General features: G+C 41.2%; 1 protein-coding gene across 1 annotated transcript in view; it reads right to left on the bottom strand.

Annotated features, from left to right (window-relative positions):
- The window catches only part of bcr (BCR activator of RhoGEF and GTPase), a 148,750-nt gene that overhangs the window by 20,217 nt on the left and 114,824 nt on the right, over positions 1-13,709 (bottom strand). The window contains exons 9-16 of the mRNA XM_072662343.1: positions 12,486-12,607; positions 11,250-11,415; positions 8,634-8,753; positions 8,463-8,538; positions 8,248-8,352; positions 7,434-7,508; positions 6,265-6,362; positions 5,693-5,824 (exon numbers count right to left, since the gene is read on the bottom strand). Coding sequence (XP_072518444.1) covers positions 5,693-5,824; positions 6,265-6,362; positions 7,434-7,508; positions 8,248-8,352; positions 8,463-8,538; positions 8,634-8,753; positions 11,250-11,415; positions 12,486-12,607 — 894 coding nt within the window. The remainder of the gene's footprint in view (positions 1-5,692; positions 5,825-6,264; positions 6,363-7,433; positions 7,509-8,247; positions 8,353-8,462; positions 8,539-8,633; positions 8,754-11,249; positions 11,416-12,485; positions 12,608-13,709) is intronic.

The following is a 13,709-nucleotide window of genomic DNA, read 5'->3' as shown; positions in this document are numbered from 1 at the left end:
TGTTCCTCCTAAACTCTTCCACTGTTCAATAATAACACCACTCACAGCTGATGGAGGAAGATCTAGGAGGGAAGGTCTAAATTTCTCCAGCTGACTTGTTGTTGTTGGTGCAGCGGTGTCTCCTATTACATACAGAACCACGCTGGAGTTCAGTGAGCTCTTCAGAACCTCCCGTTCTTTCACTGATTTGCAGGACTAGGGGCTTAATTTTATACACCTGTAGCTGAATGGGACTGAATGAGACATCTAAATTTCATGATTAAGAGGCGTATCCAAATACTTTAGTCCATATAGTGTACAAGGTATTTGCTTGACATTTTTAATACATTTGATATTAAGATTTTCTGCTTTTTAGTCCACGTCTCCTCACATTCAGTGATAGTGCCATCTGGAGTAGCCTGAGATGTTTCCCCAGTTAATCGCATCTCATCTTCTCGTCCGAACCTAATCTCCATATGGTCGCGTGCAAAGTCCGATCATGTTCTCAAACCTAATCTCATCATCTTGATCATTACGACCTGCCGCATTTCATCAGGAGAAGTAGGGTCAGAACTAGGTCATTACCTACTTACCTGTGTATACACACACAGCCAGGTGAGCTAGGTCACCGAGGCTGACTCACTGACACATGGTCCCGGTACACACGTAGAACTAAAAAAGGTGCCTCAAGTGGTTCTTGGAGTGAAGACATAGAAGAACCATGTTTGGGTTGGGTTGGATGTGGGTACGAAGAACCATTAAAGATCTAAAGAACCTTGATGTAAAACACCTCTCTGTTACAAACACGGTTCTTAATGGGAGCAAAAGCAATTCTTTTTTAATGGCATCGCTCCAAGAACCATTCCCCTCCCCAAGTCCCCTCATTTTTAAGTGTGCACTTATTTTAAAGTGTACTCTCTTTTAAATAATAGAATGTGCCACAAAAGGCATGCAAAAGGCAAACGCAGCGATCTGAACATGCCAATTAAACCACATCAATTCTGTTAATGTATTACAAAAATAATAAATAAACTTTGTGTTTGAATTATGGCAACAGGAAAGATCCATTTTTTATACCAGAATAAAAGTCCCCTCCCACAAAAAAGCTCTGTGCTGAATTTCTGTTCTCCACTACAGTGTAAACAGTTCATCCAGGCACATTTGTCACATTTAAATTGAGTATATTTTTAAAAATATGTAAAAAGAATCATACTGGTGAAATCTACTGAATCGCTGAATCATTTGTTAAAGAACTGAAGCCAAATAGTCAAATAGTATGAACCCCATGTGTGAATTCAATCCCTCGCTACAGTGTAAATATCTCATCAGATACATTTGTGTATTTAATTATAATATAAATTTTAAATAAACTTAATTCCAGAATAAAAGTCTCTGCACATAGAAAAAGGCTTGGTGCTGCTTTTCTATGGTCCACTACAGTCTGAACAGTTCATCCAGCCACATTTGTATAACATATTGTGTAAGTATATTTTTAATAATAAGTGTACTGTAATAATCATGATAAAATCTGAGATTTCCTAAATCACTGAATCACTTGTTAAAGAATCATAGCCAGATTAAATTGATGAAACTGATATAAAGTCAGAGATTCACATCACTAGCATGAGCTCTATGGGCGAATGATATACTCCACTACAGTGTAAACAGCTTTTTATAATGATATTTACAAATATATGCACTTGTATTTTGGGCACAAGACAGTTCTCAATCTTTTTTTTCCAAAATAAAAGTCCCCCCACATTATAAAAAAAGCTTGGTGTTGGTTTATTTATACTCAACTACAGTCTAAATTGTTAATTCAGCGTATTTCAGTACACTGAGTATTTTTTGAACCATAATAATTGTGAAATCTGAGAATTCCTAAAACACTGAATCACTTGTTAAAGAATCATTGTCCAATTAAAACTTAAAGTCAGAGATTCACACCACTAGAATGAACCCCATCTGTGAATTCTATACTCCACTACAGTGTAAATAGCTCATACAGACACGTTTGTGAATTATATTATAACAATATCAAATAAACTATCAACAATAAGCAATTTTTCAGAATAAAAGTCTCAAGCTTGGTGATGATTTCCTATATTCTACTAAAATATAAACAGTGCATCCAGTCATATTTATGCATGTTTTTTAGTTGATTATATTTTATTCATAAAAATAAGTGTACCATAATAATGGTGTTGAAATATGAATTCCACGAATCAGTGATCATAATAACGAATCATAATTAAATAAACTTCCACACCTGTAGTATGAGCCTCACCTGTGAATTCTATCCTCAGCTACAGTGTATTTAAGTATACTGATTAATTCTGCACCATAATTACAGTGCCAAAATATAAGATTCCACGAATCATTCTGCTGAATCATTTGTTAAAGAGTCATAGAGTCATAGTCAACTTAAGATTTACACCCCTTGTATGAACCATAGGGTCAATTACCTTGCGTCTCCGTAGGGCATTACGGACGCGCCCCCACAGTCGTGAGCCTTTGTCTCTAGCTGTGGTCTGGCAGGCCGGCTCCTCCTCTACCACACACTCCTCTACCACCCTACCAACACCTTCAGCCTGAAGACAGCACTCGCCCACCTCACACACACCCTCCATCTCACTCTTGCTCATCACCACCCTGAACTCCATGGCTCCAGTGCTGCAGCAAGAGCCTTCCTACAGGGCTGGGCTTCTGTTTGCCCCTGTGGTGGAAACCCTTCTGGGTTGCATGGCCGAATAGCAATCAAAATAAACCAACGAATCCAACGTCCTCGTAAATGCTAGAACGTCCAGAGCAGCATCACCATCAGGGTGTCCAGCATTCTAGCATTATGCGCTCCTAGGTGTCGTCACCGTCAGCTGATGACCGTCAGCAGCCTCATCGGTACTGTGAGCTGCAGTGGATGGTAAAAAGCAGCAGCACGCAGGTGTCCTGCTTCCAAAATCCCCCACATTTCACATCCAACACCACTGTCCCCTGTCACTCTCTCCCTCTCTCTCTGGCTAGATCTGTTAATCTCCCTACCTGCTGCTGTGTAAGTGTAAGCAGCCCAGCTGATCTCCTCGTTGCCCCACCCTACAGGAACCCGACAGGCCACAGGCTGCTACCAGAGAGCAGTACCTGTCCAATAACAATGTGACATGGGGCATGATCACACTGGAAGTAGCCGTGGCCCAAGATGGGTCAACCGAAGGGATACACATGGTCAGCAACAATAGTCAAATAGGCTGTAGCATTGCAAGTGAAGACTGATTGGTACTAAAAGCCCAAACTGTGCCAATAAAACCTTCCGCACACCATTACGCCAACACCTCCGCCAGTCCGGACTGTCCACACAAGGCAGGTTGGGTCCATCAGACCAGGCTACGTTTCTCCAGTCTTCAGCTGACCAGTGTTGGCGAGCCTGTGCTGAGCAGAAGTGGTCTTCTGCTGTTGTAGCCCGTCCAGTTCGAGGTTATCTGACTTACCGTAGACCTTCTGTTGACCCTTTCTCATCAACAAGGGGGTTTCCGTCTATAGGACTGCACTTACTGGATGGCAGCCCTTCTGACACCAACAACCATGCTCCCCCATAGCAACCACAAAACAACTACAATGCAAATAAAACAGGGCTCAAAGTAAAAATCTGGCCTATAATTAATATTTTTAATGTTGTTACTTAGCAACCACATGGAATGCCATAGCAACAACCTAGTGACACCATAGCAACCACTTATCAACACTTAAGCAAGCACCTAGGATACCTTAGCCACATCATAGCAACATCTGGGGGTGTCATAGATACCCCATGCATCACCATATCAACCACTAAGCAAAGGGCTTAAAATGTATTATTATTTATTACTATTTTAATTGAATTGAATTTAATAATATTATTTATTACTACAACTAATATTTATTATTACTTTGCAACCACCAGGGAAACCATAGCAACCACCTACTACGCACTTAGCAACACCTTAGCAACGAATGGAGGAACATTATTCTTTGGAATAATGGCTAGCCTGGCAGGCTGTATGAGGGTGACCAGAGAGGCCCAATACGGGGTGAACTCACGGCACGGCTGAAGGGAGGAACCCATAAACCCCTGAGATGAGAGTGGTGAGGCTGGTTATGAGGTCAGTTTTCACGCTGTGACATTTTCAAACGGGAAACATGAATTATGGATGATTTCATTCAGTAAAAGTCAGAGCAGACCGAAACCTTATTACTGAAAACCTCTGGTCTGGAAAAGGTCTGGAAGTGAGAGTGCAGCCCCCATATAATCACAACGCCCTCCATCACCTCCACCTTTGACCTGACTCAGGCAGGCCAGACAGCGGCACTACGAACGATTCCAGAAATTAATGGCGAATATAAAAAAGGGCTTAACATGATATTCTGGCCAAACACTAGTATTTATTACATTATTACTAAGCAATCAGTTGGGATACCATAGCAACAGGCTAACGTCACCAAAGCAACCACTTTTTAACATCATAGCAACCAACTGGAATCCCATAGCAACCACTACTTAGCAACAATATAGTGACACAATAGGGGATCTCACAGAAACTCCCATGCACCACCATAGCAACCACTAGGCAACCACAATGCAATTAAAATAGGGCTTCAAGTGAGATTCTGGCCTCTAACTAATACTTATTCTGCTATTACTCAGCCATAGCAACAAGGTAACATCACCATAGAAATAATTTATTAACATCTTAGTGACCAGAATACCATAGCAACTGCCTAGCAACCACTACTTAGCAACCACATGTTATTCCATAGCAACCATAGAAATCACTAATCAACCACCAAGGGTACCTTAGCAATACCAAAGCAATGTCATAGATACCCCCACGCACCACCATAGCAACCACTGAACAATTACAATGCAAATAAAACAGGGCTTAAAGTGAAAATCTGGCATATAATTAATATTTTTAATGTTGTTACTTAGCAACCAGATGGAATGCCATAGCAACAACCTAGTGACACCATGGCAACCACTTATCAACACTTTAGCAACCACCTAGGATACCTTAGCAATACCATAGCAACCACTATGGGTTTCATAGATACCCCATGCACCACCATAGCAACCACTAAGCAAAGGGCTTAAATGTATTATGATGTATTACTAAGTTAATTGAATACAATTATTTATTACTACAACTAATATTTATTATTACTTTTTAACCACCGGGGAAGCCATAGTAACCACCAACTAAGCACTTAGCAACACCTTAGGAACGAATGGAGGAACATTGCTGTAAGGATCTGATTGCATTCAGCGACAAGAGCTGAAGTTAGTGAGGTCAGGATGTTTGATGATCACCACGCCACCTGCTCCTCAACTCATCCTAAAAGTACTGGATGGAGCTTCACCATCACCGTCATCCATTCCAGAGAACACAGTTCTTCCACTGCTCCACAGCTCAATGCTGCTGGGGGGCTTTATTATACCCCTCTACTAGCCCACGCCTGGCTTTATTAGGCAGCATGGTGCCAATAGGCTCATGTTTGGTTTATCTTCTCCAGAGAGTCCTATTATACTGGCAGTCCTTTCCTACAGGGACTAGACAAGCTGTGTGTGAGTATGTGTGTGCATTTGCATATTTAAAGTAGCTGAATGCATTTAATAGAAGAGGTGTCTCCAAACATATGGACACACAGTGGAACAATAATGATACATGGGATGGGGACGACATACCGGAATCTGTCCCTTGCCAATGATGCGGTCGGTGCTATCTCCGTCCTCCTTGTTCGTCTTGGTTTTATTGTAGCTCTTCTCGTAGCACAGCAGCCTCAACATCTGAGAGCCCTCCAGCTCGATCTCAAACTCCTGAAGCGAACGGGGGGGGAAATACGTTACCCATCATGCACTTGGATACGTAAACATTACTTCAGATGGTAATGTGTGTTGAGATGCTGTGTTTCCAGCAGGCGTTTGCTGAACGAAGCAATTAAGCTCTCCCGGGCTGCCAGAAATTGCCAGCACGAAAAAAGTAAAAAACCTGCTGACCGCAGGGACTCGCCTCGCACGCAGAAGGGGGAAAAGCATTTGCTCTCAGAGTGGTATTTTAGGTTCTCATTACAACCCAAAGCAAGGTTGCTAATGACAGGAAGGAACCATACATGTAGGCAGAACATCTGGTGTCTATCGTTCCTCGGTTAGCTCCCCTTCGCTCTGAGAGGCTAAATCCAGTTAATTGAGCTGTTATGTCACATCGCATCACACCAGCTCCCGTATTCCTCCTCTACAAGGGCAGGAAGCACTCTCACCTCATTCCACTTGGGCTCTGTGGTGTAGCGGTACACACGCGTCTTGGCTTTGTTCACGAAGAACCCAAACGAGTCCACCTCCAACGTGCAATACAAATCTAAAGACAGAGAACAAGGTCAGTCAAGGTCAGCATCGGTTCTCTAAACTTTACTGGAGTAATTATTTACTTTTCACCCAATTATCTGAACTTTCTCCTCCTTACATTTTAAAAACAGCCTCATTCCTCCTATTTCATTTCCCTTAGTTTTCATTCCGGCTCGTCATCAATAAAAACCCTCTCCAGATAAATCTCTCCATCCGGAAAGTGAGAGTCTGATCCTGATTGGATGAGAAGTATAAACAGACCCCATTCTGACTCCCTATTGGTTTATAAGAGATCATCACACCTGCACACGTCCCGTCACTCTCCAGCAGCTCACAGCAGACTGTGTCTGTAGTCTAGTATGAAGACTGTGTCCGTGGCAGAGACTCAAGAGAGCTGCAGTGAAACGTCCCGACTGAGCCCCACATTTACATTCCAATAAAGCTTATTGATCACACGCCTCTGAAGTCTGACTTTCTGCAGCTTTACAGAACTTCTAGACAACGACTCCTCATATTTTCCTCCATGAAGCTCATGTTAATGCTCAGTAGAGCACAGAGACGCTCCTTTAATAGAGCTGATATTACTGAAATGCTTCATTTTCAATGGGCAGATCTGCAGCTGAAACAGGAGCCTAGTGCAGCCCAACATTTTTAACATCAACATTTTAATAGATCCTTCTCCTCATTATGACTTTTAGAGAAATGGGGTTGGGGGGGGGGGTAGTGCACTATAGACCCCTGTGGCGCGGCCTAAGTCTTTGTTTTCCTTCCATTACTTTTACTTTTCTACTTGAAGTCGTTCTGAAACCAGTACTTTTACACTTTTACTGGAGTAAAAAGCTTCAGTTGATACTTCAGCTTCTATAGAAGTCTTTTAAACCCTCGTATCTCCACTCACTTCTACCTGAGGAATGACTGGAAATACTTTTGACTTGTATGAGTGAGGGTAGCGCTGCACAGTAGAATAGTGCACCACCACTTCAGAGTTTGCTGTAGTGAATGCTTTGGTTTGGCCTTCCAGTAACTCTATGAAGAAACACAGACAGGCAGACAGATACGACACAGTCATTCAGAAACGACTCACTTAAGCTCTGCTTGAGTCCGGAGGCAGAATGGATGATTACATTCAGGAAGCCGTGCAGTCCGGGAGATTCATCCTCTGCAGAAGCAAAGATGGGTTTACATGTGTGATCGTTCCTCTCAGAATTAACCCCTTAAAGTCAGTATTAGTAATAGTAAGTATTGGTAACTGAATAACAACTGAGTAAGACGTCAATGTTAATAACTAAATAAATAAAACCCCAGTTTAACCCCTTAACCCTCCAAGGCTTATCACACACTAGGGTGTAATAACACTTTCGGTCCACCGGGAGGACGTAGGCTGTTTAAGGGGTTAACCAGTTTGGATAATATATGTCTGTTAAAGAGCACTGTGGAATCACTGCTACTTAATACTAACATTTGCAGCACTAATGTACACCATATGGACAAAAGTATTTGGACACTTTTCTTCTGAAATCAAGGTTATTTTAAAAAAAAAAAGTCTCTACTGTCCAGGGAAGAAGGTTTTCTGCTAGATTTTGAAGGAGGTCAGCATTTTAGATGATCACCCATCCCCAACTTATCCCAAAAGTACTGGATGGAGCACCAGTGCTCCACAGCCCAATGCTGGGGGGCTTTATACTAGACCCTCTACTAGTCCACGCCTGGCATTAGGCATCATAGTGCCAATAGGTTCCTGTTTGTGTTTACCTGCTCCAGAGGGTCCTATTCTATTGGCTATTGTACTTCTCTACAGGGCCTAGACAAGCTGTGTGTAAGTTTGCACATTCGCACATCTGTGTCGGGGTGTCCACAAACATTTGGACGTGAGAATAACCTGGTCCGCCGCCCCTTACCTTCTTTGTTGGCGGTGAGGGGGATGTGGTGGACAGTTTGGAGCTTAACGCAGGAGTTGGTGAGCATCTGCAGCTCCATGGAGGTCAGCGAGAAGGTCTTAAAGCCTGGAAGTGTGAACAATGCGGGCACAAAGTCAGAGATGTATGGACACACAGCACAGCGCACAGCAACAGAGGGGGTTAGTAGGGTAGATATGCAGGCCACGGCCACCTACATTTCTTCTGCTGTTCCCGAATCATGTCCTTCCACTCGGCGCGCTCGTAGTCGGATGAGATCAGGAACATGTAGCTCTGGAATGAAGGAAAAAAAAACACCATATAATGACAGCAGGCAGCTTCAGCCTCCAGCCAGCATGTTGTCTTCTCGTCCTGCTGTTAACGCTCACCTTTCCATTCCTGTTGTGCACTCGGAGTGCCATGTTGGGGGAGGTCAGTAGCAGCAGGGATTCCTGTTCTGAAAGCTTCTTCCGCAACCTCTCAATGACCTTTGACCCTTTGTTGGCTCTCTGTGGAAGATTAAGAGCAGAGAAGAGCTAGAGGCTTTCCAGTTCCGGCACTCATTCTCCACTACAGAGTGCTGAGAGACACAGTTAAGAGGCGCATGGAGGTGCGCAGGCCGATCCGCGATAGAGTCGTAGCCAAGTTCCACACCTCTAGCCAATCACAGCCGAGCTGCTAGCTGTAGTGTTCCGGACAGAGCGGACATGTGAGCATGTTACACAACTGAACTGCAGTCAGTTCTGTCCTTCTGGGGAAAGAGAAAGCCAGCCTGTGCCTGATATTCACAAGTGGAAACGCGCCACTGCGCTCCCTTTTGCAGTGGAAGTATAGAGCTGACCAGTCCAGAGCTGACCTGCTTAATCACTGTGGTCTACAGTTACTACTGAATTCAAGTCTGAAGTCTGGAGAACTTAATAGCTCTAAAAGCTCCATCACAGATATTTTACTAATTATTATTATTAATAAACCCTGTTCAACCACAGTTTTTTACTTTTTAACCATCCACTAACCAGTGTCAACATTACATATAAAACATGGTGCTGGTAGGTTCACTGGTGGATTTAGGCAGTAACTAAAGTGGCTACATTGGTGTTGAGAACCTTTTTTTTTATCTAGTGTTTATTTGACCATCTGACCTTATTATTTATTTATAACTAGTGTTTATTTGACCTTCTGACCTTATTATTTATTTATAACTAGTGTTTATTTGACCTTTTGACCTTTTTTATAACTAGTGTTTATTTGACCTTCTGACCTTATTATTTATTTATAATTAGTGTTTATTTGACCTTCTGTCCTTTTTTACACCTAGTGTTTATTTGACCTTCTGACCTTATTATTTATTTATAATTAGTGTTTATTTGACCTTCTGACCTTATTATTTATTTATAATTAGTGTTTATTTGACCTTCTGACCTTATTATTTATTTATAACTAGTGTTTATTTGACCTTCTGAGCTTTTTACACCTAGTGTTTATTTGACCTTCTGACCTTATTATTAATTTATAACTAGTGTTTATTTGACCTTCTGACCTTTTTTACACCTAGTGTTTATTTGACCTTCTGACCTTATTATTTATTTATAATTAGTGTTTATTTGACCTTCTGTCCTTTTTTACACCTAGTGTTTATTTGACCTTCTGACCTTATTATTTATTTATAATTAGTGTTTATTTGACCTTCTGTCCTTTTTTACACCTAGTGTTTATTTGACCTTCTGACCTTATTTATTTATAATTAGTGTTTATTTGACCTTCTGACCTTATTATTTATTTATAATTAGTGTTTATTTGACCTTCTGTCCTTTTTTACACCTAGTGTTTATTTGACCTTCTGACCTTATTATTTATTTATAATTAGTGTTTATTTGACCTTCTGACCTTATTATTTATTTATAATTAGTGTTTATTTGATCTTCTGACCTTATTATTTATTTATAACTAGTGTTTATTTGACCTTCTGACCTTTTTACACCTAGTGTTTATTTGACCTTCTGACCTTATTATTTATTTATAATTAGTGTTTATTTGACCTTCTGTCCTTTTTTACACCTAGTGTTTATTTGACCTTCTGACCTTATTATTTATTTATAACTAGTGTTTATTTGACCTTCTGACCTTTTTTTTATAACTAGTGTTTATTTGACCTTCTGACCTTATTATTTATTTATAATTAGTGTTTATTTGACCTTCTGTCCTTTTTTACACCTAGTGTTTATTTGACCTTCTGACCTTATTATTAATTTATAATTAGTGTTTATTTGACCTTCTAAACTTTTTTAATAACTAGTGTTTATTTGACCTTCGGACCTTATTATTTATTTATAACTAGTGTTTGACCTTCTGACCTTATTTATTTATAACTAATGTTTATTTGACCTTCTGACCTTATTATTCATTTTTAATTAGTGTTTATTTGACCTTCTGATCTTTTTACAACTAGTGTTTATTTGACCTTCTGACCTTATTACAATTTTTTATAACTACTGTTTATTTGACCTTTAACCAATTTAACCAATTAAAGACATTTTTGCATAAATTACATGTATCTAAATTACTTGTATTTGATACATCAAAAATTATAAATCTTATTTATGTAATTAGCTATAATTAATGTGTTGTTTTATACATTACTATTATTTTACATTACTTAAATAATTCATTATTTATCACACTAATGTTGCAGATTTCCTAAAAACTGTAAAGGGTTAATATCACAGCTATACACTAATCCACTGGGTGTTTTCAGCTTCAGTGCTCTCCACGTTTGTTGCTCTCCCGACAGTTTGAAACTCTTTTGGGTTCTGGAACAAAGGTGGTTTAAACACCTGGAAGCTCTGAGCGCCACAAGAGCAAGGGGATGCAATGTGTGCAATGAGTTTGGGAAACATACATGTGATCCTTTTCTCCTCCAATTAAACATCGCCATGATTATTGCATCTATTGTTAATGTGTTATTATGCAGTTATTAAAGGGACTGGGTCTCATCCAATCTACCGTACCTTCTCTCTCTGGATCTCATTCCTGAGGGAGGAGATCTTGATCTTTATGGCGTCCAGCTCCTCATCCGGGACCTGTGGTATTGGGAGGGGCTCTGTCTCCTCAGCCGCCTGGAAGGTCAGATCTGACAGAGGGATGTACCACTTACAGTCATACTGCTGGCTCTTCCTGAGAACAGACAGAGAGAGGGGGGAGGGGTTGGAGGATGGGAAGAATAATTTAATATGCACCCTTTTTCACTATAAAGCACTGCAGAGTGTCTAAACATGCGAACAGCTAAACCTTAGTCAGCCTCCTTTCCCTTGTTCTTCAATGGTCAGGACCCCACAGGACCGACCACCACAGAGCAGGTAGTATTATGTGGGTGGTGGGTCAGTCAATCTCAGCACTGCAGTGACGCTGACGGACATGGTGGTGGCTCCGAGTGTGTTAGTGTGTGTGTTGGGCTGGTGGTACGAGCGGATCAGAGACAGCAGTGCTGCTGGAGTGCTTAAACACTGTGTCTGTCCACTCACTGTCCACTCTATATTAGACAGTCCTCTTACCTAGTTGGTCCAGCTTGTAGATGAAGGTAAAGTCAGAGACAGAAGCTCTCTGATCTGCTGCTGCACAGTCTGTGTTGGTCATCCTCTAGTCCTTCATCAGTGGTCACAGGACGCTGCCCACAGGACGCTGGTGGCTGGATATTTCTGTTAGGTGGACTATTCTCAGTCCAGCAGAGATGCTATGGTGTTTAAAAACTCCAGCAGCACTGCTGTGTCTGATCCACTCATACCACCATGTCAGTCAGTGTCCTTGCAGTGCTGAGAATGACTGACCACACCACCCAAATATTAACTACCTGCTCTGTGGTGGTCAGTCCTGTATGGTCAGTCCTGCCCAGTGAATAATAAACAGGGTGAAAGGAGGCTAGCAGTGTAAGCGGAGAAACAGACGGACATCAGTCTGGAATCAAAGAACTACACAGTGCTCCTATACGGTCAGTGGGGATGATAATGGGGGTAGAAACAAGGAGGAGGTGTTAATGTTATGGCTGATCGAAGTAAATCAACAGAATAAAACGAATCCTTATTATTCAGCCTCTCCTCACTTGAAACCACCTCAGCTGGACCTGCGCAGCACGTGGTGCAGCTTGGACTCAAACCAGGGCTATTCTATTGTTCATTATTTTGGCTGGAATACAGGGCAGGAGGCGTACGAGTGAGCCTCCGGCCAAATCTGGAGTATTTCCCACTCACCCTCCAATCTGTTTCTTGAGCTTGGCACAGAGCAGCAGGTCGGTGAAGAGGAAGACGTGTCGTAGCTTCCTCGCTCCCTCCACCAGCTCCACCATGAAGCTGTCCTTCAGCAGCTGCCGATTCTACAGCGGGACAGACACAAACACGTTTTTCCCTTTTTAACATGATGTGAATTTGGCAGTTGTTCTGGACATTGTATCAGAAGTTCAGGATGAATGGACCAATAGAAAAGCTCCAAATGTACATTTTTACATTGACTTCCATTGAAAGTTAAGAAGGTTTTTTCCTTCTTCTGTAAAGTTGCCATTTTGGGGATGGCAGTATATATATATATATATATATATATATATATATATTTATTTTAATCTTTTAATATTTTATATTGAATACAAGAAATAGATACAATGAATAGACCAATAGAAATTCTCAAAAAGAATGCAAAATACATTAAATATATTAATATAAAAATATATTAATGTAAAATACATAAAAATAATTGTCCTGTAAAGTTGCCTTTATATATATATATATATATATATATATATATATATATATATTGGTCATATGATGAATATGACCAATAGAAATTCTCTAAAATAATGTAAAATACATTCAAACAAAGCTTCTTCCATTTCCTGTAAGGTTAAAATATAATATATATATATGGCCTTTAAGACCTGATGACGTCTGCTCAGCAGTCCATGCTGAAACACTCCTAACCCAGAGGGGGGCTAAACTGCTGTAGGCCAGATATACAGTAAGTACATTTGTTGGATTTTGTGACATCACTCTCAGATCATCAGGTTATTTTACTCCAAAAAATGAGGATTATGGCTCCCAGCTTTCCACGATATTGGGCCCTTTAACAACGGCCTGTTACTACTCCACCCACCCTGCCCAGTCTTCACCCAAAACACCTGCAGACTGTGGACTGGCCTTCCACAGCCAGCCCTGACTCACTTTTGCTGTCCTCCCCCAAAATGCATTGCCCACCAGGGGGCAGTCTTGTCCCATTTCGACAGCGAGCCACCAACCCCCAGGAAAGGGCATTAAAGCACAGTGTCTGGGAGCCTTTGTGTAATTCTGAGATGAGAACATGTGGAGGACATTTTGGAAAAGGTAAGCCCTGTCTGCGGATCATATGCTGGGATAATGATAGGCCTGAGAGCAACAGAGGTGGCTAATGTGTGAAAGCGCAAGCAAACACACACACACACACACACA

Source organism: Salminus brasiliensis, chromosome 18 (genome assembly GCF_030463535.1).
Source record: "Salminus brasiliensis chromosome 18, fSalBra1.hap2, whole genome shotgun sequence".
Taxonomy (NCBI): domain Eukaryota; kingdom Metazoa; phylum Chordata; class Actinopteri; order Characiformes; family Bryconidae; genus Salminus; species Salminus brasiliensis.
This window is presented reverse-complemented; position numbering and strand designations above follow the sequence as displayed.